At 43.4% G+C, this 24871-nt stretch overlaps 2 protein-coding genes across 10 annotated transcripts; one reads left to right on the top strand and one right to left on the bottom strand.

The window, feature by feature from the left end:
* Nucleotides 1–1552: 1552 nt before the first annotated feature.
* LOC117214029 (syntaxin-1A) lies at nucleotides 1553–21135 on the bottom strand. Of its 7 annotated transcripts, XR_004488763.1 has the most exons (11): nucleotides 20877–21135; nucleotides 16930–17016; nucleotides 13864–13963; nucleotides 10125–10199; nucleotides 9472–9654; nucleotides 9291–9364; nucleotides 9082–9219; nucleotides 6655–6765; nucleotides 6039–6533; nucleotides 3357–4618; nucleotides 1559–3257 (listed from the first exon to the last, which is right to left on the bottom strand). XR_004488763.1 is itself a non-coding variant. In XM_033459848.1 (10 exons), the coding sequence occupies exons 1-9, from the start codon at nucleotides 20907–20909 to the stop codon at nucleotides 3370–3372; spliced, it is 882 nt and encodes a 293-aa protein (XP_033315739.1). In that variant the 5' UTR covers nucleotides 20910–21130; the 3' UTR covers nucleotides 1553–3257; nucleotides 3357–3369. The 7 variants fall into 7 exon arrangements, 3 of the variants coding, with proteins under 3 accessions (XP_033315739.1, XP_033315742.1, XP_033315740.1); XM_033459848.1 differs by lacking the exons at nucleotides 6039–6533; nucleotides 6655–6765 and adding an exon at nucleotides 7966–8076 and having other exon boundaries at nucleotides 1553–3257; nucleotides 3357–3450; nucleotides 20877–21130; XR_004488765.1 differs by lacking the exon at nucleotides 6039–6533 and having other exon boundaries at nucleotides 20877–21133.
* Nucleotides 21136–21805: 670 nt separating this feature from the next.
* LOC117214030 (GTP-binding nuclear protein Ran) lies at nucleotides 21806–24735 on the top strand. Of its 3 annotated transcripts, none has more exons than XM_033459853.1 (3): nucleotides 21806–21925; nucleotides 22476–22959; nucleotides 23179–24735. In XM_033459853.1, the coding sequence occupies exons 2-3, from the start codon at nucleotides 22519–22521 to the stop codon at nucleotides 23392–23394; spliced, it is 657 nt and encodes a 218-aa protein (XP_033315744.1). In that variant the 5' UTR covers nucleotides 21806–21925; nucleotides 22476–22518; the 3' UTR covers nucleotides 23395–24735. The 3 variants fall into 3 exon arrangements, with proteins under 3 accessions (XP_033315744.1, XP_033315743.1, XP_033315745.1); XM_033459852.1 differs by having other exon boundaries at nucleotides 21877–22221; XM_033459854.1 differs by having other exon boundaries at nucleotides 21881–22132.
* The last annotated feature ends 136 nt before the right edge of the window (nucleotides 24736–24871 follow it).

Here is a 24871-nt window from a genome sequence, read left to right as displayed (position 1 = left end):
CTTTCACCATGTATATTTGCCACGTTTTTATTATTATCGTAGCATCGTATCGCCGTCTTCATCGCATTATCGCATTCTACCTTTAATATCGTTGCTACAGCAACGTGGCCTGTGTGTAGCGTAACCATTTACCTCTGTTTCGTCTCTTTCTTATATCATTCTGAAACATTAACCCATAATCTTTGAAACGCATGTACCTCAACGTTCATATAATATAATCAACAAAACATTAACACGAACGTCGCCCATTTCTTGCCCGAAAAGCAATTATCAGACGACAGTTTACACGAGCAACAGGCGTCGCGAATAATAAATTATCATCGTTAATATATTACTCTTTTCGACTGTGCCGACTACCTATTTATATATACATGTAATATGTTTTTATTTTTTCTCTGTGAACGCGTTAGCGCGTTTCATGTAGGTGTGCGAGTATATGTGTGTGTGTCTGTGTGTGTGTGTGTTTGTGTATGTTACTGCGTGGCTCGTGTCTCGCGCTCATAACCGTGAGCTACGGTATACGCACGTATGCGCGCGCATTTCGTGTGTGTATGTGTGTGTGTGTATTCTCTCTGTGTGTATATACGTACGAGTGTTCTGTGTGTATATATATACATATATATACACATATAGCAATAAATATGTATACACTTTGTGTAGATACGATACATCGGTATGATCCAGATTTTATCGTCGACGATTGTATTAGCGTTAATTAGTTTCCCGTAACACCTATATCTTATTATTGCTGCAACTTTATAGATCTCCTCTTCTCTCCTCATCGCGTGTTCCTCGTCTCTGCGTCCATTTCCCTGCGTCCTTCAACAGCATCTTGTTCCTTGCGCCGTGTGACCGACCGCTTCAACAACGACGCACGCTTCTCGCGAGAAGCTCTTTTCGATTTTCAACCGATATTCGCTTCACGACGAAAACGTTCGCGAAACAGAAATCCAACTAAATGGGACAAAGTTGAACGAAACGAAATCGAAAGGAATGTTCCAGCAGTCTTTGTCGTCGTAATAGTCCTGGTCGTAGTCGTAGTACCGTCGTTATTGTCGTTGAATCGGTCATTGGCCGATTATCTCGGAGTACTTGACAACGTACTCAGTATCCATGAGCTGAACTGAAAAAACAAAACACCAGGCGGCTCTCGTGCGTGTGCGCGCGTGTGTGTGTGTGTGTGTATGTACGTGTAATCGAGAGAGAAAAGTCGCGAAACTCGGCAAAGATCGAAAGAGTTGCGACTTCTCGCGAAGGGAAGCAAAGCGATTACGCCGATCGATCGATCGAACCCAATACCCTAATGGCGTTTCGTGCAACACGAAGTCAATGACGTTCCACTATTCGACTCGTCGTTCTCGATTAACCGGTATCAACTTGCATCGACCAGTCGATGATGACGCCACGTCGAAAGCGAGAAACAAACTACTTAGGTGTATACGTATTTCGTCGAACGAAAGCTAACCTAACGTTGCGACGCGCTTGGAAATTCGTCCTTTACGCTCTCGCGTGATCTAGCTACATATACGGTTTTGTTTTGTTCTTTTTTTTCTCTTTTTTTTTTGTAAACAGAGTTCTCTGTCTTTGCCAATGATGCGTCTCGCCAAACTGTTCTTTGTCTCGCCGTTTCTTATCGTTCGGAGAATACGAGGGTTCTCTCGGTTCGTTTACGTACTCGTCACCGTCATTGACGATTACATCTCGACGCGATATAGCACCTGGCTCGGTTCGATCGAAGACCGTTGCGGCGATGTTAGAAGCAGCGAGAGAGGGAAGGCTCGTTAGAAATCTACACGCTTCGAATAGTACATGATATGTGGCGAGTGATCGTGTATGCGTGATGCGCGTCTCGAAAAAACTATCGCGCGACTATATGCGTTCGAAAGCGTTCGAAACATCCGAGAGGTCCGTAAAGAACTAATTTCCAAGCTCGGTTAAAAATCACAGTCAAAAGAATGCACTTCGGTAGGTAGTCGGTTTAATTGGACACGGCTACCAGAGCCGGCGCACCACGCCGAAAATGGCGTGAAAAACGAGAGGGTTACTCGGTAGCCTCGCGCGACGCCTCGCGTTACAGAAAAACTCCATTGGGTGTTAGGCTTGGCTCGGAACGAGATACATCGATACGACCTATTCTCGCAGGTAGCCACCCGCGAGAGCACCGCTTATTTTCTTTTTTTCCGCTCGTACTTACGTAGGCCCGGTAGCCTCGAGTAAAATCGATCGCGTACGAGCGAAAGTAAACGACGTTCGTCGCTCGACTCCGACGTTACGTCACGCGTGTCATCCTCGTCTCGTTGATTGTCGGCCGTGCAACGGCCAATAATCGCGATAGGCACCGTGATCGCTCGAGAGAGATCGACGAAGGACTCGCTCCGCCGCTTTGCTCGTTGACGTTCCGACGCGAATCTTGCCGCTTCGATACGTCGCCGAGCAACAAGGTCGCTTCGTCGCTATACGTCGTCCGTGCCTTTTATCGTTTCTCGCGTGTACGCGTTTCTGGCTGTCGGTATTTCCTATTTACTATTCGCTACTCGCTACTTGCTATTTACCGCAATTGAGAAATGACCGATCGCGTACGAAAGGAGAGGTTGGAAAAAGGGGTAAAGACGAGGTTGAGATCTAGCGAAAACCGAGCCTACCAAGACAAATCACTCTGGCGCTGTTAAGTTTTACGCTTCGTGATAGAAAGTGGAACGAAGCGAGGCTAGCGACGAAACTATCCGCGCATCGAGTCTGTCGATGGAAGCGCGTGAAAACGGAAAGAAACTAAGGAGGACGGCGATTCGGTCAACGATGGCGAAGCTAAGGCGACAAACGACGATCGCGCAAACAAACAACGACGACGGCGATTCTTCGTTCTATCAGCTATCGCTTTCCTCGTTTCCGTTCTCGTTCTTAATTCGTGTCTACGTCCGTTCTTTCCTCCTCTTTCTCTTCTTTCCTCCTTCCTGATGATGAACAAGTTGGACGCGTATACGTTAACGCGTAAGCGTAACAGAAGGCAAAATACAGCGACGATCCGTAGGACGAGGAGCGGCACGCGCGGACAAAAGGCCTGTCGACAACATCGCGATCGAGCCACTGTTCTTGCTGTTGCTGTTGCCGTTGACAATGGCGAAATTCCAATCGACGACGACCGTGCGACTTGGAACGGGCGAGGTGTCCACCAATGTTGTTTCGGGCCGATTTGTCTGGACTCGGACGTTGCCGACGTTTCGCGCTGACGAACGCGACGGCAACTTCTTTGGATTTGTCTGCAAAAGAAAAAGACAGAAGAGGATCAATGGAAAACGCGTGTCGTTCTCGCCGATTTCGTTCGTAATACGTGGACCAAAAGATTGAATGGACGGTACCTGGGTGCGACGTTTACAGCCCAAAATATCCACCGATGGTGGTAGTCAGAACGACGGCGAGTATAGCAAGGCAGATCATGATCATGATCTTCTTCTGCGCTCGGCATCAATGCATCGGCAAAAACATAATGATCGATTATCAACACGGTACGCAATTTAGCGGTTCGTTCCTATCGTAACTACTCTGATCTCCTCGGTGGTATATGCTACACGCCACGTTGCATCACGCCTCCCTTCTTTCTTCTCTTTACGCGTACACAACACCCACGCAAACATCGTATTCGATCTTCTTTTTAAATCGCACGTGTTTCGCATGCCTCTCTGCGTGTGTCACTGACCACTTGCTGGAAAACTGTTCGTGTGCTCTTGATCCTCCCAAAACCTCGTCGGATCGTCGGATCGTCCGATCGTGTCGCATCAAACGAATCCTAGATTCGCGCGTTCGCTTCTCTCTTTTCGTTTCTTTTATTTTGCTCTCTTTTCGCATCGCTGCATAGACACGATACGCGTTCAGATACGAGAAAAACGCAAATTTCTGGTTAACGAGATCGTCCGCCCTAAATATCGTCGTTACACGTACCTCTTTCATACAAATCGCCTACTTATTTACGGATCGTGCGAAATTAAGCGAAAATTCGTTTCGCGCGATTGCTGGACTGCTCGATCGGTCGGCACCGATCGTCGTCTGGTTTCATCATCGACCTCCGTGTACCTTCGACGAGCCACGGGAACGCGTGCTACGCGACCACTTTTATACGCGACAAGGTACGCAGCTGGAAATACACAAATTTCATAATAATTCTGGACACGGTTACGAGAAAATCGGGGAAGACGTTTAAAATGGCGTCGCACACGAGCGCGCACTTAGCATCGACCGCGCACGCGATTCTCGAGCAAACGAATCGAATACGAGGAGAACTCGTGCGAGTATTTGTAAATCGTCGACAGCGTCCGGCGTGTTCGCTTTCGAAACGTATGACGCGTGCACGCGAAAACGCCGCAGCTGTTGCTAGTTCGCGACCTTTTTCTGCGAGGTGGCTGGGTGTGTGTGTGTGCCCTGCCATTCAACGAAAACATTGTCTTTCCTCTCTTTTTTGTCTTTTTTTTTTTACTTTTCTTTCATGGTCCACTTTCGTGTTCGCTTTCGTACCGCTTCACTGAAATCCTCGTATCGTCGATCTATCTTCTTACAACGCATATACCAGAATGATTATGAGAATGATGATCGCTATTGTCAGGCAAATTACGATGAACATCAATTTCTGCGAACAAAATACAACATTGCTGTCACTCGATGAACGCACAAAGCGCATCCAAGAACAGAGCCGCGAAAGAGAATTCTCGGTTGAGAAGTTGGAGCTCGGGCCAATGCTCGAGAAGCCGATACGATCGCCACAGAGGACGTGCGACCAACTCGTTACACGACGAGGAAGAATCGCGAGAGTTTGATTCGAGGCGCTCGAATCGCCGACTCCGCTGCTGCCCTCTTTCCTTTCGAGCTATCGCAGTGACTCCATTTTACTTTAGAATCTCGCGCGCACCGATTCTACGATGTTACGAGAGATCGCGCGAGAGGGCACAAGGGCGAGTCGGCGATCAGAGTGCGAATAGAAAAAGATTGGCGCGTTAGTGAGACGAGCGGTTGTGGGTTAATGAAGGTTATTGCGTTACGAACAACAAACAAGTTTCGTTTTTAGGTGTTAGAGACCAGAGCCAGGGGAAACAAGAGCTCGGAGGAAAATAGCGAAGCTGGTTCCGCTTGCCAAGAACGAGGCGCCTGCGTTCGCGCGTTAGAAACAATCTGCTTCTACGCAACAGCGTTTAGAAACGCGGCAAACCCGAAATCCTCCGGCGAATTCCGAAATCCTTCGACGAACGTGTACTCGTTTCTTGTCATCGTCATCGTCATCTATTTCTTTATATACGTAATTACGTGCGTCGCTGACCAACCACTCCGTTTACCACGAGTATAATATTCTCTAGCTGCGCTTCTTTGTCTCTTCGCTTGTTTCCTCGCGCGCCTATTATCGTCGCTTGTTCGATCGGCGTTCTTCCTCTGTTCTTGGTGTCGTATCGAAGCGTCGGTCAAGCGTCGCACACGCGTTCCGAAATCCCGAGTATCGCATCGTGTCCCAATACCCAATTCCTAGCGCGCGTTTCTCGAATTCTTTAGCTCGGAACGCTTCCTATTATTATGGCGATTAATATCACGACCGATATTAACACGCAGATTACGATGAAGATCATTTTCTGTGGACAGAAAAAAAAAAGATACGATTCGTGTGAGAAACCGGCGAAACAGCGACGAACGAATCCGTCGAAGCGCGGGCAAAGTGCAGAAATCACCAGAGGAGTAGGGAAACGTTGCGCCGTGTCGTTACCACGGTTCGATGAGAAAGCGGCAGACGCATCGGTTCTTGCACACTTAACAAGGAGAGCACGAAGGAGAAGAAGACAGGCAAGGCAAGCAGACAGAGATCGAGATCGAGATCGCGACCGATAATACTGGACGAAAGAAGAGATTATCAAGGTTTGAGTCGAGAGGAAGGGGAAACGTAAAGAGAGGAAAAAAAAAAATAGGTGAAACACGCGTTTCTGCGCGAACTGTTGCGTCAGCTTCGATTCTAAAAATGGAAGTTTGCGACTGTTCGCAAGCAAGAAGAGAAGCGGCCGATGACGTACCTTTACGTTGCACATGCTGTTGATACGTTTATCTACGTCGGCGTCAGCTCTGCGCTCGAACGTATTGCACGACACACGACATACGACATCGAAAAGTCGAACAAAAGCAAAGCGAAAGAGAGAGAACGTACGTAAATAGAGAAAGAAACTCGTACACGACACACGATCCGTTGCCACCGCTTTGGAAAAGAAATTCGCAAAGCCAGAGTGAGCGATTAACGCGTACGATGATCCGTGTCGCGAGGCAAACACTGAACGAGTGGCTTCGGATGTCGACGAAAGGAGTCGTCGTTGTCGTCATCGTCGGAGAAATACGGATACGACCGAGGAGAAAGAAGAAAGAGAAGAAAGGAGAAACAGAGGTATAGGAAGGCAAGAAAGAAAGAGAGAGAAGAAAGAAATCGCGAGATATCGAGAGAAAGATATACGTCGACTGGTTGCTGTCGTCTCGTGTTTTGGCCACGAAATCCTCGGGGCCTCCACCCCTCGTTCCTCCTATAACGAAGTAGGAACAACTATGGATGATCGCCGCTGGATAATTATCGCCCCTATCGATCGTTCTTTCTATCGAAAACGATCCGGCGGCGATCAACCGTTATCGATTCGATTCGTTTACCTTACGAGCTTTGCTTCGATACTCCTCGGCCTTGATCAGCTCCTCCCAGGCTTGGCCAACGTGGTCGCCGGTTTGATCCACGAGGTATTCAATGCGGTCCACTAACTCACCCTGACGTGCCGTACCAGGAATAGGACGGATGGGACCGATGGAAACGAACAACGGGAAGAGATGGTGCGGACCGGAGCATGGCGATTGGGACCTCGGGGAGCGAGATCGAACGGGACGAAAAGGAATCGCAACGGTAACCGGTGGATCGCCTCCAACAAGGATGTACCCAAAGTTAATCGTTATGCTTCGTCGCACGCGTGTTCATGTGCGTTTACACGTATACGTACACGAACGTAATCGGATCCGACGACGAGCGTACGTATACGCATAAGCAGCGTGCACAGATAGAGGTAAACACACCATGAGCGAAGCCACACACCGCGGTACACCATATACCGCACACGTCGCAGCGTATCGGCAGCGCCATCACCCCGCGGGTAAGAAACAGCCGCGACGCCATCCCAAACAAAGTTTCACGCCCGTCAACGTAAAACGCGTGTACACGTTGTGTTTTCGCATATGACCGACAGGTGTACACGCGCGTGTACGCACAAATCCAATCGTAAACAAGAGTTAGACGGTTAGAGAGCACAGATTAGTACGTGAGATTTTAGTAGTACAAATAAGAGCCACATTTAGCACACTCATTTTCAGTAGGACAGAGCGACACAAGTAGAGAGACACAGAGGCACGCACACACACATATATATATATACGCGCGCGCACATAGAAAAAGTAGAGAAAACAATCAAAGTGGGTAAAGGACGCGTAATACATACATCGTAATACATAAATGCACATCGAACGTAAGAACGCACATAGGTGTGTAAGTATGCGCGCGAGCGTCGTTTCGATTGTACAAAATGTGGTAACGGAAACGACAGAGAAAGCGTCGTCGTTATTTGATGTCGTGTCATAGTAGTAGCAGTAGTAGCAGTAATAGTAGTAGTAATAATGGTAATAGTAGTAATAGTAGTGATAGTAGTAATAGTAAGCATACGCGTAAAGGCGCACCAGATAAACCAAAAAGCGTAAAAGGTTTCACATAGTAGCGTAAAAATGTACAGGATGAAAGAGAACCGCGAATACGTGGATGAACGCGATGAAGTAAGAGTGGATAGGCAGAGGAGAAGGGACAAAGGTTAAGAGAGTCGTCGTGAATGATAGAGAGGGGGAGACAGGGGATCAAAGGAGAAAACAAAAAGTGACCAATTAGACGCGAACGAAAGATCGATGGTTTGAGATCTGGGGAGGACTCACCCGTCGAGCTTTGCTTTGATACTTGAGCGCTTTTTTGGTGTCCTGCGTAGCCGTCTGCACGTAGTCCACCGCGTGTTCCACGTGGTATTCTATGCGATCTATCATCTCGCCCTAAAGTAGGTGCGTGGCGCGAATCCACACAGCGTAACAGGGGAAGAGAGAGAGCGATGTTAGTTGTATAGTCGGTTAAAAGCCGAGTAACGATTAAGATCAAGATTTTTCTCATGCACCGCTACACACGGAACAGGGAAAACGACGAGAAAGAAAAAGAGAGAGAACCATAGCCACGACGATAATAAAAAAAAAAATGAAGTCACGAAGACGAGTCGAGCTAGAGTTGTCCAAAACTTGCTAATTACATTTCTCCGTTTGATAAAAAAAAAAAAAAAAGAAAAGATAAAAGATTTGACGTTATCGTCGTGTTAATATCGATAATATCGTTATTACTGTTATTTATTTAGTCGTTCGCTGGTATAGCATGCATCTTTAATTTACCAACAACGGCCATTGACCTATTCTTCCTCGTTAGCCGATCGCGGTCAAGAAAACTGGCGAGAAAGCTCTGTCAATGGCCGCCGCGTTAGCGAACTCGACAAACACCAAAAACGAGATCAAAGCGAATAGCCGATGTGTTTGGCAAAGAAGAAGCTGGCCGCGAAAGAAAAGTTACATGGTTCGCGCTACGCCCCTCTTAAAATTCATCCTTTTCTCCGTCTCCCGAGTACTTCCGTGTGCTTCGTTAAACTTTGCCACCCGTATATGTTATACTTACCTCTAACGCGAACGAATGCGATTTTAAATAACAAAACGACGATAAATATCAAAATCTCGGTATCGCGTGAGCGTATCGAAGGAACGTTAACGAACGATCGAAATAAACAAACGTAGCGGTGACGTGCAGAAGTAGCAGCTGACAAAAGTACTATGCAAATACCGAGACTTTCTGTTTCTACGCTCATAGACTATCGTACGAAAAGACAAGAGGAAACATTTTTCAAAACAAAAAATGGATGCAATATGATAACGAATAACCGAAAAGACAAACTGTGGAAAGCAAAGTCGGAGGGTGAACTGGGGGACGATTAAACAATTGCGACGTTACATCGCGGACCTTACCTGACTTTCTACCAACATCGCCATGTCCATGAACATATCGTGAAGTTCCCTGATCGAATTTTCTAGTTTAATGATGTCGGCATGACGCGCCTCGATATCGGCGAGCGTCTGTTTCGCTTGTTGCGTTTCCATGATAATCTGCGAGAAACGCGTCTCGATACAGCACCATGTTTTCGATCCATGTAGAAACGAAGAAACGAAACGCTTACCCCCTGCGTGAACACCGCCGGATTTCCCTGTTCCAGCATTTCCTCCAGTTCCTCGTTGGTGGTCGTCCTACCGGCTAAAAGTAGAAACCGATGGTCGTTTAAACTCTAACATAAGGCGTAACACGCGGTCAACTACGTGCTCTTATACGATATACAGATACAAGCAATGATCCTCGCTTACTGATTTCCAGCTGTCGTTGTATCCTTCCCTTACACCGTTCTCTGTAATCGGTTTGCGTTCGATTGTACTCCGTCATCACTTCGACGAACTTCCTCGAAAGCGTCGAATGCTGTGTCTTGCGTATCCTTAAATCCGCCGAAGATTTGTTCGTGTGCTCTTCTTGCTCGATATTTTGTTCTATCACTGTCCACATGGGAAACATAATATCAAAACAGAGTCGGCTAGCGGACACAGTCCAAACCATATATACAACATGCCTGTCTTCTCAAAACGCGACTACTTTTTATTTATAGCGAGCAGAGGTGCCCGTGGCTTTCACCACAAATACCTCCGTGTGCAATCTGTGCGTGAAAATTTACACGCGCGTTCATTCAAGCCGAAGAACGATGTTGGCGCGTCCAGAGACAAAAGCCACGCGTACCTCTGTTAACACTATAAATACACCCCCAAATCAGGGCAAGACACGATCAAGAATCAAGCGTTCGATCGGCTTTTCGCAACGCACGGTCGATTTAACTACGGCCATCGTACGTATATAGTTATAGACATACTTTTAAAGTAAATCTCGCAATTGGATGAATTAACGTTACGCGATATTTGTATAAAGGCTTGCATTCATTTCGTCGCGCACCTATCTAGGCTCTGTCTCTTACCCTTCAACTTGGCTCTGACTTTATTGGCCGTTTTCTTGATATCGGACATCAGGTCTTCCAATTCCATTTTAACCTCTGCAATGAGAAAACAAAAACTTGATTCATTCTGTTATCTAAGTATCTTACCATCGTTTAACCACGTTTCTCGATACGTCCCTTTCCATGAATTCACAAGCAACTCGTCAACGGCCCATAATTCTTCTTTCGACGTGTAAAAGTATCGCTCGAGATACGTCGAAAGTATCGAAACCAGATAGTCTACGTTTTTTTCAAGCTCTCTCGTGGCAAATGCCTGAGTTTCGGTTACGTTTACGTTCGGAGTTAATTGCCTGAACGAGAGAACGCGACAGATGGCGACTCCTTAGGACCCGAAACGGAGGAAAGCAAAAATGCAACGACACGATTCCACTCGATCGGTATTTCCTGCTGTCATCGGCAAAGTCTTTTCCACCTGACCCGGTTGTCACCGGATACTCCCTGTAACCCCTTTCTCATCCGTGTTCGTCATTCATCGACAGGGTTGCCCGATCAATTCCACCAACCGCACGGAACCGTATCGCCAATTATCGCGCGTTTATTAAAACGTACCATATCCGTCGTACGCTAGCCATGTCGTGTCGCGTACGTACTATGCATACGTACAACATACACCTATGTGGTCTACGTATCTATCTATATGTCGGTGATGAAAGGACATCGGGGCCTTTCTTTTGGAATTTTTGGGAACATCCCCAATACTTTAACCTAGACTTTTTATTATAGTTGTACTTAAATAACGAAACTTAGAAGTAGTTGTTTATGATTTAATCGGATTATGTTTGGCTGAGATTTATGACAGTAGGCTTGGGCTCGAAGTGACACAACTGGTCGGTAAACGTAGCCACGGTCACGAGATGGATGTTTTTACCTAACAGAGGTATGGAGTAGTTGTATAGCTCTCCTTAAAAATATAGTTGTGGCAGCACACGTGGACAAATCAAGCCACGCGTGGTTTTGCCTCGGAGTATCAATATCGTAGAACACACACATATTGTACTAATAATCGAGCTCCGGACAGAACAATGTCGCCGCTAACGTGCAACCGTCTAACAAAGGCGATTGGAATTTTATCGGTACCCCCTCGAACAATATAATATAAACGAACGCGGTCGTAAGGAGAGGAGAGTTTCATCACTCGCAGTCGCATGCGATCTCATCAGCGAGTTACATACCGTCTTTACGAGTTAATACCGAGCGTTCTAGCGAACATTCTTTGACTCGAGTGGTACAGAGAAAAGCATATAAGTGCAGTTCCACTTGGACTGAGCTAGTTAGTTGAGTTCTACTTGTACCGTCGATAAGTAAGTTGAGTTACGCTTGAATTGTGGACAAGTAAGTTAAGTTCGACTAAGGACTTTGAAAGAAAGCGCATTTGCTATCCCGTTGACCGTGGATTCGTTATCGAACCTAAGATCATTGTCACTAGCATCTCGAGTATCTAATCACCACGGTTCAAATTCTGTAATAATCATATTTGTACCAGTAAATATCATCTCTATTGTATAACAACAATGGCTAGTCCAAATGAAGATTCGTTACACGCCCCTAACCTCAATGAGAACTCGACATATATATAAGTACCTACTGATACTAGTTAAAAAGCGAGGTTCGAGCCTAGAGACGTGGTCGAACGACGTACAGAGAAGAAAGGAAAACATTTTGACCGATCGAGATTTCCAAGATCGTATCTCCGATCGAATTTGTATTCGACATTGAATTGGATTCCGCTAGTATAGTCGCCGGCTGTGCACGCGTTCTCATAGGTGACGCGACGGGCGCGCGCATTCTCCTGCGTCGAGGGTGCTCGATGGAATTGGGTTAATACGGGGTGGAAACGTGCCAGACCTACTTCCAAAGCCTCTCGAGAACTCGGCACGCCCGGGAGACACGGGACGCTCGAATTCGATCGAATGGCGCGCGCGTTTCCTGTTCCAGAAAAATTTCCTCTTTTCCTCTTCCCTTTCTTGCCGCCATTCTTTTCTCTCGAACGACCAAACGACGAACGCGACGCGATATCGATCTCTCGGACGCTTCCGATTTCGGCAAACTCGTGCGTGACCCGGCATTCTCGTCCGCGATTTATCAAACGCGTTTCCATATGGAACGCCACGCTTCCGTTACGAATTGTACATATCGAGCGTAACGAGCAGCACAGCGAATGATAAAATCGAACTACCGCTTCGTCAACCAGCATTCAGCGACCTATTTATTCGAACGAATCCGTTCTATCGGGATACGCGACAGACGATCTTCGATACAACCTTTCGATAACAAGCGCTTCTCGCGATCGTGGCACGCCGCTCGTGTAACCGACAGCTAGAAAATCGACTCGATGCTATCTAAACCCAATCTAAATCGCGTTTTGATCTTATTCGGCGAACGAAGCCATCTGACCGTTTTAGGACGGTGCAGACGCTGTTTCACATCTCCACGACCGTGATCAAGCATCGTACGAGCACGTGGGAAGAAATAGATCGATAGAGATAGCGGCGATGAGAAAACCGTCGTCGGTTTCGTTTTTCGTTTTGAAACGAGATACGCGAGGAGCAAGAGAGCTCGATCGATCTTTTCGCTAGAACGCTTCCAAGTCAGCCGATGTCAGACGTAAAAGTAAGTACGTGTGTGCAGTGTGCACTCGTGGTGCATCGATCCGGTCGTCCTCTCCAGTTTCTCGCGACGAACAACGTCACTCGACTTGGTCGTTCACGGTGTTCATCTTCGTTCTTCGTGAATCATCGCGCGCGCACATTCGCGTCTCTACTATCCTTCGGTTCTCCTCCTCCCCTCGTTGTTCTGCCTATTTCCCCGATGCCTCGACTCCTAACCTACAGTTATAAAATAGCTCGCGTACACTGGATAAATCGTTCCAACGATCGATAAGGATTTTTTCGCATATATCGACGGGTCTACCGAAATCGAAAGATCAGTTCTCCGCTGCTCGGTGTATCGATGTAGGAGTTCGCTTTATATTCGAAAATTGTAATAATACAAGGAAACACGAATCGCATTCTCATTCTGTCGATTATATCCATCCTCGGACGTAGGAGAACATAATCCTGCTATTTATATCGCTTCCTATATACAATACATATGTAGATCCGAAGAGAGATCAGCCGCATTCAGCAAGCATACCAGCCGGAACGATGGAATCGAACTGATCGGTTCGCCGAATAACCGGAACGCCGGTAATCGAGCATCGTTAGAGATTAGTAAAAGAAGAAAAAGTATTATAAGCAACGAATCTCTAATTATAAGTGCCGAGTGGACAGTTACGATAGCAACGAGGGTAAGATCAATCGTATTGGACGATTCTAACGATCTTTGTCGTTCTACCGTTCCGTTCTTTTTCCCTGTCGTCTTTCCTTTTCTGCTTCGCTGGCTTTCTTTATTACCCGTCCAATTCTGTTCCTTTGCTCGTCTAACCACCATTTCCGAAAGACTGGACGAACGACGTACAATCCTTCGCGTTCGACTCGTACACGTTTTCCCATACTCGTTGCAACGCAGCTATTTTCTGCGGATCGTTTATCAGCCGGAATCAAACAGATTTGATCCTACGGAAAATTGGCCGTCTGCGTTCTACAAACAGCGATTAAACGTATCCAACGATGGAACAATTTTGATTTGGATCTCTCGCGCGATGGTTTGCGCGATCGATGCACGAGACGGATAAGATTAAGGAGAGACCGTTGGAACTCACTTTCGTCGGTTTGTGGTGCCGATAAGATGGCACTATGTTTTTTCTTCACATCCTCTACGTTCGTCTGGATCCTGTCTATCATTTCGCGGATCTCCTCCACCTATGGAAAAATTAGAAGACGTTAAACCACGTAGCGGTGTCGGTAAAAATCGAAGAAGATACAGAAACGAGGGAAGGAAAACAAATAGAAAAAGAGAGAAATGGGGAAGAATACGTTGAAAAATATGAACTATCGATCGTGAGGTATACGACGAGAAAGAAGAACGGAAAATAATCCAGCAAGGAAGGAAAAGTATGCAATGGATGGTGAACTCGTTTGAATAATACGTAGTTTTCACAGGCATCGTATTACGAAGGCAAATCCACAGAACTTAAAGAGTAAATCGGTTAGTAGCTACTTCTTCGTAACGTACGCGAATAGTAAAACGTTTAACATCGGTCGATAAGATCGTTGAAAGTTCAGTAGGAGAAAAGGCAGATTTAACTGATTTTATTTTCGAAAAGATAAAAGGCGACAAGTGGTTGATATGTCGTTTCTACGGTAACGATTCGCACCGATGTTTCACCTTTATTAAAATTGTCTCTTCCCACGCGCTGTAGAATAAAAAAGATCGGATACCGAAACAAGCGGTCAGAGTTAATACGAGCCCACGCAAATAGCAACGAACGTAAATGTCAAGGATCTTATTTGCACTGATTTCCTACATCGAATTGTCGGTAATGCGTAGGTGCGTGGTATCGAGTCGCGTTGGATTCCGATCGTTCGTATTTTTCCATTTTACGTTTCCCAAACAACGTTTGTTCCGGTGTGATGATTCGCATCGAGTATCGACGTACGCCACCCTTTATTATTATTACGATACCTACGTGAACTCCAATAAGTAACGTTAGACTATAAAAGATCCGTAGCGACTAGTTGCACGAACAAAAGAGGAAATTGTCATGCAAACGACTAGCAAGCACGGTTTATCAGCGAAGCTATTTTCAAAGCTATCTTTGAGAAAGCCGTTAGCTTCCAATAAACAACTTTCCTTGGTCGCGTGATTTCGCTGAAATATTTTACGGCGCCCTTAATAGCAAATCGCTCGGTGTCATAAACACCGAGTCCGAAACTATTCAACACTTTACTGACCGCTAGCGATTCAACAGCATACGCACGTCCGACCGGCATCTCAGGCGCAGATTCTCCCTGGCGCTGCCTCTGTTTCGGTTTAGACTCTCCAATACCATTCTTTTTGTTCACCGCGAACGGTACGTTTTTCAAATTGATATAAAATTGTGGCAGCTTACAAAGCAGCGCAACTGGCGCAACTGAGCAAGGTATCTTAGTACTAAATAACAAATTACTGCTCAAATAATGAGAAAGATTGTCGGCGACAAGAAGCTGATTAAATAGGCCATCGGTCGGTAAACGTCGGTGACAAAGAACCGGTGAATCGGCTATCGGTCGGTAAAGTGTTAATTTTGCAAAAAGAGTTCGCCACGCGAGGCCGGTCCATACGGTCGATCAAGTCGCGACCCTCGGGCTCCAAGAAAATCCCCTTACGTCTACCAACTTCCGCTAACAACATTAACCATACAAAACGTACGAAATTCTCCGCGAACAGGAAACGCAGAGGTGCAGCCTCCGACGAGTACGGAACGTACACGCGTCAACGTAAAAATGAACCACTTCAAAACTATACTCTGTGATTGAATCGAACACGTATCCAACCATCCCTTCGGATCCATTTGTGTATATTCCATGTTTTAACGATAGTCTGGTCGATTTAATGTAGCAAATAATCATATTCTTTGATCATCGTTCTCATTCATTTTCACGTTCGTATTTTTTGCTGTTTGCCATGAGATATGCTGTAAATGATTCTACTGGGTTGGCAACTAAGTGATCGCGGATGTTGTCATTAGGTGGTAATGATAAAGTCCGCAATCACTTAGTTTCCAATCCAATACAAAACGTATTCGCACTTTGCTATCCTATCCAATTCATCTTCAATTTTTTCGATAGAATTTAAGTTAAAAAAAGGATAATAATTGTTAGATATAATTGACTGTACTGCGTTCATTCTTTCGCATAATTGAAACAAATTTCTAAATTTGTATCCTTGCATGATTATAAAATTCTGATCGATTAATCGTTTTCTTGATACTTTAGATTGATTGTCGCGTTTCCTATGAAACCAGTAAGTGTCCTAACACTTATGAACAGGGGCGTACGAGTAACGCGACCCAATGAGAAAATCGCGCAGCGAACAACGTGCAGACAGAATGGATGCGAATACGGGGGTTGAAATATTTGATACATTTTGTACGCGATAGGTGACGCGATATGGCCATTCGGCTCGGAGTCGTCTCGACCTAATTCTCCAATATCGAGACGAAACCATCCGAACAGAAATTTTCTTGCGTTTCGATATCGACGTGAGCTCGTTTGTCGACGACTGGTCGCGTCTCCTTTGTAACTGCGTTCCCTCGTTCATCGACGAATCAATGGAACCGCGTCAAATAGAAATGCCGATCAAGTAGGACGCCTTCCTGCGCTTACGATACGTAAATCACTTTTCATACGCATACCGCAGTTGATAAATTTCGTTCCATCGATATCGCGATTCCGTCGAAATAAACACGCGAGCGCGACAACGATACTTCGATCTCTCGCGTCTCAATGCGACCGCTGTTCGCGACTTTGAAAAGAATAATTCCACCCAATCGCTCAACAGATGGAATCCGATCGTCTAGACAACAGGAATCTATAGATTCGATCATAGCCGATCTTAACGTTTACGTGAACTTTCGATCTGCCGCTTAATCGCCCTCGATCGCGTACGTATGATACGCTGCTACGTATTGTCTCGCGGTTGTGTGAAATAATTGGGAAAAGAGACAGAAGAGGGAGACAGGGGGCGAGATGAATAGACGAGATCGGTCGGAGAATAGATCGAGGAAACGAAAAAGAAAGAAAAAGGGAAGAAAGCGTGTTTCTTGGCGATGAGATACCATGCTGGGAAATAGAGTCTCTTTCGAAACGAGATTTCACGTCCGCAGTTGTACAGATTGTATACTTACCTCCGCGAAAAATTCGGTCATAAAATCATCCGGCCCGCCAACGTTGACGGAAACATCGTCCGCCACGTCATCGTCGTCCGACTGGGCCTGAAACAAATCAACAAAGTATTCGTTAATGGTCGATTTGGTTTTTGCACTGGCGTGTATCGAACGAGCGATCAACGTCCATCATCCAGTCAGCATCTTTCGGATTACGTTGTTTTCAATTCGTGTACATACTAGCGATCGATCGGTTGATACATATTTCAGCCGTTTATTCGCCAAATCGGTTAACACTTTACTGACCGCTAGCGGTTCGTACAGCATACGCACTGACGCAACTGAGCAAGGTACCTTAGTACTAAATAACAAATTACTGCTCAAATAATGAGAAAGATTGTTATAGGCCATCAGTCGGTAAGCGTCGGCGACAAAAAACCGATTAATCTGCTATCGGTCGGTAAAGTGTTAACTGCAGGAAATAAAAAGTAGACCAAGTCGATGAAATTATAAAAGACTAGATGGAATTTAATTTAGCGATTCTAGATTCACCGTCGTTTGTAATAGAGATCGATATGGTAAATGGTATTCGAGAAACATTTGTAGGGAAGTGTTTTCCGACCGTCGGTCGAGCAAGACGCAATCGTGAAGTGAAAACCAAGCTGCGCTAATCCGACTTGAGTCGCATCTACGCTCATTGTTCGCTTCCTTAACCGTTTGAATGGCAGAGGTGTTTGAAAAAACAGGGTAGAAAAATCTTAATCGATTAAAAAGAGAAACAAGCGGCGCAATAGCTCCCATCATATTTGTTATTTTATGAAATACACCTATATTATTGTATATGCGTACTATTAATTTATAAATATTTCAAATTTTCTTCGGTAAAAATTATTGAGAAGATAACGATAAAGTACAAAATACCATCAGTCGTTCGTAGCGTTCGCATGTACTGGGACTTTTCGACGCAAAATCTAAACAGCGCGATCGCGCTGCTTGCGACTCAAACGGTTAAGCAGCAGCGTATAATAAGATATAGTCTGTGTCCATCTGGAGGAAATGTACCTTCCAACGGTGAAGGAATTATATAAATCGATTGAATAGTTTCTGAGATTACCTCGGGCATACACATATACCTACGTAGAGGCTTTCTCTATTTACAATATTACTATAGATAAGTATCAGTCGACTGCTTTAGCACAAAGTCCTGCAAAATTTCCAAAAATGGAAGTAAACATTTTGACCTGTGAACGGTACATTTTCGAAAGACCGATTCGCGAATGTAAAGAGAACGCGATGTCAACCGACGACAAGTTGCCGAAGAACAGTTCGTGGTGTGTAGATTCGCGTCGACGAATTAGCATGGAAGACACGATCATGAGAAAGGACGCGAAAGACCAGTCACATCGATACTGCTGTATTTTACTCGTGACCGATACGATACTCATTATTCCGTTCCAATTAACAAATTGCTATATGTGTTGCATTTCGTATCGAATAATACGATACCTTTACTCCACTAACAAACAGAACGTCCGATAATTATATCGTCAGTCCAATACGATCGATACTCGTAAAGCTTCGTTGTATTTTCAAACACGTGTCAAACAATGTCTAAATACGAATCAAACGGAAAATCTCGTCCGTACTGGTTCTCTTTAAACACCCTATATCTCATCCTCGTTCAAACCATGGAACTGGTCTAACGCTACTTTAGCTGTTTGCAATCGGCATATTTTTCTACCGCCATTACCGAACGATAAACATTTACAGTTTGAAAATAAATTTTGAATACCGCCACTATGGCGACATCCGACTTTGATGAGAAATTTTAAATGACGCCACAGTGGCGACATCCGACTATAAAGGGTTAATCGTCTCCACGCGAATATATTTTTATATTCCAGCTATTGTACGTTTTCATCGATCTCTCCTCCTTAACTCTTTGTTCGTACCTCCTTCATTTATCTACAGCTAACTAATAAATGCAGACCTGGCAAAATTTGTCGCGAGACATAATTCACTGAATTTCAAATTGTTTAAATGCGACTAATAAAATATAAAACTATCGATATTGTCATATTCTAGAAAATGTGTTAAGTATGTAATGAATGTGAATCTAATTGTTTCAACTACAGTATCAGATAGAGATATTAAAATAGAAATTACAAACAAATTTTAAATCTTGTAAAAAAAGGTTTCATAATGTATTTATGTATAATATTTACAAATATTACTAATATGTTCCTATTATAATTCTCACATTTCGCCCTCCGCCCAAGAAAGATTTCTATATCCGTCACACTGTTTCGAAGTCCTACTCGAGATTATATCAAAATGTCGAGATTATCGCACGATACATTATATAAAACACGAAAACGAAAAAGTAGGCCGTCCTTTCTCGATTCTTTCTTTTCGAAACTCTAATAGCTGATTTTTGGATAATACCGAACTATGCCGAACAAGTTCTACTGCTACTGCTTTTATCATACGACATAACCTATGCAGACGCAACAAGCGCATGTTCGTGTCATCCCTTTTTAACAAATATTACGATATACATACATCTTATTTACTTCTTATTTTTTTATGCGGTTCTTCACTTTGACTACTATTTTCAGTTGTATCAAAAAATAAGGAGAACTCGATTAGAAGTCGAGCGTACGATTCACTGATTTCCAAGTGTTTCGATCGTGAACGCATTCTCGTACGAAAATCCAGGCCGTTGAAGAAGAAAGAATTAGAACACAACGCAATGTCTAACGCAGCTAGGCACGCTAAACAAACTACACATATACTATCTACGTAACGCGACAAACGATCGAGAAATAAATTTGAACACGAATGATTTGTTCCTTGCACGGTATTGGACAATACGCGCGACAACCGCGTATAATTAACATCTAAAAAAAAAAAAAAAGACAGATAACAAAGCAAGTTGATTCTCACGATTGGTCGGAATATATGTAAGGGAGGGGGGAGAGTGTGGGGATGAGGGTGATTGTTCGTAGGGCAATTGTTTATCGTAATTAGAAACCACTGATTTCTTTCTTTCTGAAGTCAAACGAAAGAAGAAAAATAGGAAAACGATCGTCGAATGTAACCGATGGGCTCAGGTACGCCCAAATACATATGTAGCAGGTTCTCGTGAGTATTAGTCGGCGCCTCTGAGTCATCGACACCGACACCTCTATTCCTACGTACGACCGGTCACCTCCCAATGAAACTATAAAAATACTCGTCAATACCCGGAACATTGTATATTGTATCACAATGTTCGAACGTCATCCGGAAGAATGAATCTTCCATTTGAAAGTGACTGCCTGAATGTACTTGTACCGGCATCGAGAACTCTGTCATCGTTATGAAATAAACGATGACGAAAAACATATATTGGCAAACACCTGTCAGTCACAGGAGGCATTGGTCTCTCTCTTTCTCTCCCTCTTTTCTGAACTCTCACGCTCGCTCACTCGCTCGCTCTCGCTCTCTGTTCAACTACCGAATAGTTGACAGTCAAGTAGACATCTCGGAAACGCCTTCTTTCCATTTTACCAGTAAACGAGCATCGATTCATTTGACGATTGGTGTTTTTAAAGGAACTGTTTGAAGTCGTCGAATGAAACGACGATGTACTATATTACAAGTATAAATACATATATATATATATATAATATATATACATATATATTATAAGTGCATATATATCGCGAGAGAATATCGTTTCTTCGAACGTCACAAAATACGAACGATGCAGAGAGTCAGAGTAACAGAATTACAAACAGACACTAACAAAACTGAGATTTGCAGGAGTAAGAGAGAGAGCGCGCATGAATTAGAGAAAACTAGAGAGAAAACCACAGAAAAAAGGAAGGTAGAAGGAAGGAAAAAGTAGACGGGCAAGTTGTCGTCGACCGTTCGGCGATTCGGCTTGATTTCGAAAAAAATATAGCTAGTTTTTGAAAACTCACCGCAACGAGGGCTGCTAATCTATCCTTGGTCATGGCGAGGGTGGCAAAGTGTTGCGAGTCAGCGGGTGTACGGAACGATGAGACTAGCGACTAATCCCATTCACGATTTTATCCATGTACTATGAGCACGACCACTAAAAACTAAAGGAAACGGACGCACTAGCGGCGAGAGACACGATCGTAAAATCGATACACTCGCGAACTCGGCTGCTTCTGCAGTGCCGTCCGTTTTGTTGCGCATGCGCCGCTGACGTCAACTATACTCAGGACCGAATCTAGACCTCGACGTAGCCCCACCTTCGTCATTTCCCCCCTCTACTTCCTTTACCATTTATTTACTCTAAGAATTTTCCTTTCCATACTGATCTATATTTCAGCCACCAACGTAAAATTCGGAACTTTTTCGATCTCTTCTTTCTCCAATTTATCGATATATGTTTGAATCTATCGCCTTCATACGTGAATATTCTTCGAAGTCTGCAATACTCTGTTTCGTTAAATGAAACAAAAAAAAGCGAGTGAATCTCCGTTATCAAAGCAACCATAAAAATATCAGACACTTTGATACGACAAACGCGAATCTTACGATCTACGTTTTGATGTGTTATATATTTCTATCGAAACGGAAGAAAGAAAACGAAAACGAAAGGAAACCATTGGGAAAAAGATGGGAGGTTAAAGTGAACGTGTGCACTCAAATTTAGCCGCCTAATGTGCGCCAATGCATCCTTCCACGTATACGCATACGTATACGTATTAATTCTCCCGTTAAAAACTGAAATTCTTCGATACCGGCTCGGTGTGGCGCGCATAAAATAGATGTCGCTGACTTACGTCATTTTCTACTTATAATTTAAAAAAAACCACCGATTTACATATTATTTTAATGATTTAGACGAAAAAATATTCCAATTTAATTTTTTCATAGCGTATCGATTAGATACATTCGTTAAATCGAATGATATTCTACTTAGCGAATGATGAAAATGCGGACCCCTGTCGTCGACTCGAAGGAACGCCATTGTGAGCCGTAACGACTGTGTTGCAGGGTAAATTTTATCGGTCATTTTCACGTACACGTTACTTGCCGGGAAATTTTGTACAAATATTCTCTGATTTTCATAGATTCATAATAAATCTATCGTCGGTTTGTTCGATTCTTTGCGATTTCTATCAAAATTACGTGTAGTCGCGTGACAAGATTAACGCGAAAGCTTGTGTTACAACGAGAGGCGCCATTCTTTTAGCGGAACGTGGTAAATTTTGTACATCGAGCGCGGGACGTTAACGATAAACCGGCCTTGCAATTTACTAGAAAAGATACGACAAAGTAGTATTTTGATAGGTGTGTTCATATTATAATCGAGATATAACGTATTATTTTTAAATAATTACAAATATAGTGAAAAAACAGACACCTCGATCACGTTTTCGATGCGTGATTTTCGATCTAGTATCTTCCAGCAACTTCCAAGTGTCGGACTATTCTAATTTTTTAGTGTATCTATAATAACCTAATCGACAATACATTTCTCTTTTGCATTCGGTTTTACTCTCATCTAGCTGATCAGTTTTTATATATAAATGTTACTTTTTCAGATCTCTTTTTGTCGCATCAACAGTTTGTGGTCTAACAATCGGTATGGCACAAATGGCACAAAATGTTGAGATTCCAACTTTCAAATGTGTACTAGTAGGTGACGGTGGTACTGGAAAAACGACGTTCGTCAAGCGGCACTTGACCGGTGAATTCGAAAAAAAATATGTCGCAACTTTAGGTGTCGAGGTACATCCTCTGATCTTTCACACGAACCGTGGTCCGATTCGTTTCAACGTTTGGGATACAGCTGGTCAAGAAAAGTTTGGTGGTCTGAGAGACGGATATTACATTCAAGGACAATGTGCTGTCATTATGTTTGACGTTACGTCAAGAGTAACGTACAAAAACGTACCTAATTGGCATAGAGATTTGGTTCGTGTTTGTGAGAATATACCTATAGTTCTATGTGGGAATAAAGTTGACATTAAGGATAGGAAAGTAAAAGCCAAGAGCATCGTCTTTCATAGGAAGAAGAATCTACAGGTAATAGCATGTCCAAAGCATATAGTATTTTTGTAGTTTGATTTTACAAATCTTTTCTTTCTTCTCGTTTCCTGCAGTATGTAATGTACCAAATATCTTTCTAGTTTGACTTATCTTAAGCTATTTACATTCTTCTAATCTAACTTACCTTTAAATATAGGAACCGTCGACATAATGCACATTTAATCGAAACAACAATTTTCTCTATGTTTGCTTTAGTACTACGACATCAGTGCAAAGAGCAACTACAATTTTGAGAAACCTTTCTTATGGTTGGGACGTAAGCTGATCGGTGATGCAAATCTTGAATTTGTTGCAATGCCGGCTCTCCTTCCTCCGGAAGTTACAATGGATCCACAATGGCAGCAACAGATAGAGAAAGATCTTAAGGAAGCACAAGAGACAGCACTACCAGAAGATGATGAAGATCTTTAGTTTGCCACGTCGTGTGTATGATACGAATAGGGGCAAACCATATACGTACACGTGCATACTAAGTACGTTACGTACTTGTGCCTCTCTATAAGTCAGAGATTCTTTCTTGGATAGAATTAATGGGTACGATTACTTCTGTTTCATATTTAACTGTCATACGATGATAAAAATATTTCGACGATTCGTGTTTCTCGAGTTTTGTCTTAAAGGTTAGATGATACCAGGAATTGAACATTGCGTTTCCACGCATGTCATGATTTGCGTGCGTGAATTAGACACGAGGTCTAATTCCATACAAGTCAGTTTCAAAATACGATTTGACCGATACACATTGACCCAATGAAACTTTACGTATGGTGGATTACAGTCGATCTTTCCTTTATTTACGTATAATTGATATGAGTATGCGTGAGTACACGTATGTTGTGTGGAACGATGTATTTAGTGTAATGAATGCATAACTTGTCGATCAACCGAATTGTCGATTTGCTTTAAGGCATAGTGTCAAAGCTGTCGGATTTCTGTTGCTATCTTTATAATATCGTATGCCGAAACATTGTACGTGAATTATCTGTGGTGGAATGAATGAACGGGCTGCTTCGTAAAGCAAAAAAAGTGAAAAATTAATTCTGTAAGAAAGAATCTTTCGATACAGTCGCTGCGCTAATATTAAAAGCAACTGTTTACACATGCGTCTGCATATGCTTACGCGCGTACACACTCATGTGTACACATACACACACACGAAATTTGAGAAATTCTCAAAGTAGTTCAATCTTTACAAATAAATGACATAATCTTTGCTGCTACCTTGCGTATGTACACACAGGATCATCCAACGAACATAAATGAAGAAGGAAAAGAAAGCATTAGGCGTGCAGTGCCAGCAGTCGTTTTTACGAGTAATCTACGATTCTCAAACACAGCGTTGTATTTTGAAATAATATTTCGATTGAAGCGAAGTACAGTTTGTAGTCAGTTGCGCCTGTCCAGGATAATGAGGACTATTTACTATTTTTATTAGCGAAGGTGAATGTACCATTTGTTCAACTTAAATTATATAAACAGTGTTTTTTTCTTTCTATACAAATACGTTCGTTTCGTTATGGAGAGACAAAGCGTTGCACATGGTCCTTCCCCTAATTCCTTTATTTTATTGCCAATTGAATGCACCAAGTAATGTGTACACAAACACCATAGCACAACTATGGTTAAGAAATAACAGAAGTAAGAGGAGAACGAAATATTTCGTATCGGTGTCTCATCTGTTGTTTAAAACAACTTGTACCGTTGATGTATTGGATTCAATAAATCATCGTTGAACTGTTTTTTCAAAGTTAAGACATTTTCAAATCGTTTAAAGTACTTACATTCTCTATTTGTTGAGGAAATTATGCTTTATCGATAATAAAAATCGACCATTTTAAAAACAGAAAATTAAAATTGTATACAAAATGTTATTATATTATTATTACAT

This window comes from Bombus bifarius, unplaced genomic scaffold (genome assembly GCF_011952205.1).
Source record: "Bombus bifarius isolate JDL3187 unplaced genomic scaffold, Bbif_JDL3187 scf7180000009145, whole genome shotgun sequence".
In the NCBI taxonomy this organism is placed as follows: domain Eukaryota; kingdom Metazoa; phylum Arthropoda; class Insecta; order Hymenoptera; family Apidae; genus Bombus; species Bombus bifarius.
This window is presented reverse-complemented; position numbering and strand designations above follow the sequence as displayed.

Bases quoted from the DNA above. Each gene is read 5' to 3' on its own strand.
- LOC117214029 (XM_033459851.1), bottom strand. From the start codon at position 20,909: ATGACCAAGGATAGATTAGCAGCCCTCGTTGCG. The intron at 17,017-20,876 runs GTGAGTTTTCAA...GATTTGTTTCAG, and splicing joins GATTAGCAGCCCTCGTTGCG to GCCCAGTCGGACGACGATGA. The intron at 6,766-9,081 runs GTAAGGTCCGCG...ACGGCACGTCAG, and splicing joins CGATGTTGGTAGAAAGTCAG to GGTGAGTTAGTGGACCGCAT.
- LOC117214030 (XM_033459853.1), top strand. From the start codon at position 22,519: ATGGCACAAATGGCACAAAATGTTGAGATTCCAACTTTCAAATGTGTA. The intron at 22,960-23,178 runs GTAATAGCATGT...TGTTTGCTTTAG, and splicing joins ATAGGAAGAAGAATCTACAG to TACTACGACATCAGTGCAAA.